The 2485-nt window shown below is 29.4% G+C and overlaps 1 protein-coding gene across 1 annotated transcript; it reads right to left on the bottom strand.

Annotated features, from left to right (window-relative positions):
- Positions 1-779: 779 nt before the first annotated feature.
- On the bottom strand, positions 780-1413 carry LOC108603202 (Fanconi anemia group D2 protein-like). Its single transcript, XM_017991784.2, has one exon. It carries the CDS (start codon positions 1137-1139, stop codon positions 819-821), a length of 321 nt encoding a protein of 106 aa, XP_017847273.1. The 5' UTR covers positions 1140-1413; the 3' UTR covers positions 780-818.
- Positions 1414-2485: the final 1072 nt, after the last annotated feature.

Raw genomic sequence — 2485 nt, 5'->3', positions numbered from 1 at the left:
CTTATCAAAGTTCGATATTTCACAGAAATTGTCATGTTTGTTCTACTATTTTCGTTCATACTATTGCCAAATAATCTTTTGTATCAAAACAATTATGTGCTCATTTTAATTAGTGCTTCCACGCACAACATAAGACGTATAACATTTGGAATTCGGAATTTTTAGCTAGTTTATGCTCCGCAAGTTTGAAATTAAGCAAAACAGAAGTTTGCTCATTACTTTGTCAATATAATTTTTTCATTTAGAAAACACAACTGCATAGGCCTTTTTAAAATGTCATGAATTAATTAAGTCTTCAGTCCTAATATTATTAGCTGAGTTATAGGCTCTCAAAGTTTAAAAACTGATATTTCATAGAGAATTATCTTGTTTGCTTACTCTTTTGCTCATAATCACCTTTTTGGCCAAAAATATACGAAATTTTAAAACTTCACAAATTTTAAATGCAGTTTTATTCTCATGCATCTCACGAGTCTAACAAAGCATAAAACTCTGAAATCGGACGTCCTTTTGCTGAGTTAGAGCCTATTAAAGATTGATATTTTGCAAAAAAAATGTTCGTTTGTTTACTAATTTCGTTGCTGTCATTAAATGAAAAAATACTTACCTTACTTACCTTGTATATCCATCATACTTACCATAGCCATATCATGTAGCCTTTAGTTTTACCCAATTCAAAAATGAATTTAGTTCTTTTTAATTAAAACATTATTAAGTTGTAACTGATTTTTATTGTATACATAGCTTTAGCATAAATGTAAATATGATTACAGTGATTATAAATGAGTTTTATTATTGATATATGTATATATAAACATCTAAAAGCATTTGCTGCGCGAGGACGATTTGCTGCGTCTCGTGGAGCTGCTTACACTTGTATCAGTTATATTCTCGTTCAAAATTGTTTCATCAACACTGTCATCATCCTCTGGTATTTCTTCGTCGCTATTAACTTCAGTGGCAAATGAGCCAGTGGGTGTTCTAATTGCATCGCCATGCAGGTCCTTATTGTCCAAAATGCTCAAATGAAATGCAGCATGACATTTGTTGGCTGCCAGCAAAGCCTTGACGCGAAATACTAAAGTCTCAAGTGTTTCACGTAGAATGGGTATATAACTTATAATGGCAGTGTTCTTCATTGTTTTGGAGTGACAGCAGAGATTGTGCAGGAACTTGGTTACATTCTGCAGCTCGTGCAGAAATTTGTTTGTCGCTGTCCGCCAATGAATAAATACTTTGTTTAATCTCCCTGTCTGTCCAACATACTTACGTTAAACAAAGTTACATCATTAAGGCAACAATCTTTTGTTATTGATGTAAAATCTGACATAATTTCGCTAAGTTACAGCTTTTGAAAGTTTTATATTCTCTATCCATATCTTGTGCAAAATTGTAGCGCTTCCCAGAAAATCGACTTTAGCTTAATTCATTTTTATTTTTTTTTTATTATCTGGATGCAATTTTATTAATTTTTTTTCTGTATTACAAATAATAACAAATGTATGTATATCAAATATTTTAGTACAATATGCTTCTCACTTTTATTTGCTTTATTTAACAATAATTGTTTTTCTTTTTGCTGCTCTCATTCCTTCTAACTCCTTTCGTTTTCTATAGTTTTGTTGATGTTTAATGTTAATTAATTTCTTTTTTTTCGTAATAATTGGCGACGTTACTTTCACGGCTTATAAATCCCTTTTATACATTCATGCGGCACAAATACAAATGCGCATGTGTTTTTCTTATTTGCGTATTATTTAGTGTTTATAAAAGTGTACTAAAATCAATTATAATTAAATGTCAAAGCAATATGAATACACACACAAACTAAAAGTATAGTGTATATAATATAAATCTATAAAAAAAAACAAGTTCTGTGTTTAATTGTTATTGTACAAAACTTAGTGTGTTGGTTGTGCAGAGCTAATTGCAAATGCCTGAATAGAAAAACATAAACATTTGATTATTTATTTATGATATATTGTCCTGTTTGAAAATGTAACTGACACAACTGACACTGGAAACTGACTATTGTTATTGTTATTGTTATAAACCCAACCGCACTGAATAGCAACTTTATTCTGAACTCAGTCTTGCCCTATGGCCTCTCTAGCTTTATAAACAGCTGCGCTCTAGCCAATTTTGTTTGAAATATACTTTGTTACCAAAAAGAGTTAAAGCTGAAAAGTTTATAGAAATTTGGAAGAAATATTGAATTTTAGTATATTTCAATTTGCAATGCATGGTTACTTGATTTATTAAATTTTTTGTTTTCTTTATTTGCCAATTTTTCAAAAACTTAAAACATTTTACACGAATTAATTTTAAAAATTTTTAATACGTACGCAGTCTGTTTAAAAGTAAAGTTAGATTATACACGCCTATGCCTATGTCTACATATACACTATATATATATATATATTTGTATATTATAGAGAAAGATATATATTTCATATATATGTATGTATGTATATAGATTTAGTAA

The sequence above is a fragment of the Drosophila busckii genome, chromosome 3R (assembly GCF_011750605.1).
Source record: "Drosophila busckii strain San Diego stock center, stock number 13000-0081.31 chromosome 3R, ASM1175060v1, whole genome shotgun sequence".
Lineage (NCBI taxonomy): Eukaryota > Metazoa > Arthropoda > Insecta > Diptera > Drosophilidae > Drosophila > Drosophila busckii.
Note: the sequence above shows the minus strand (reverse complement) of the source record. Positions and strands in the feature narration are given on the sequence as shown.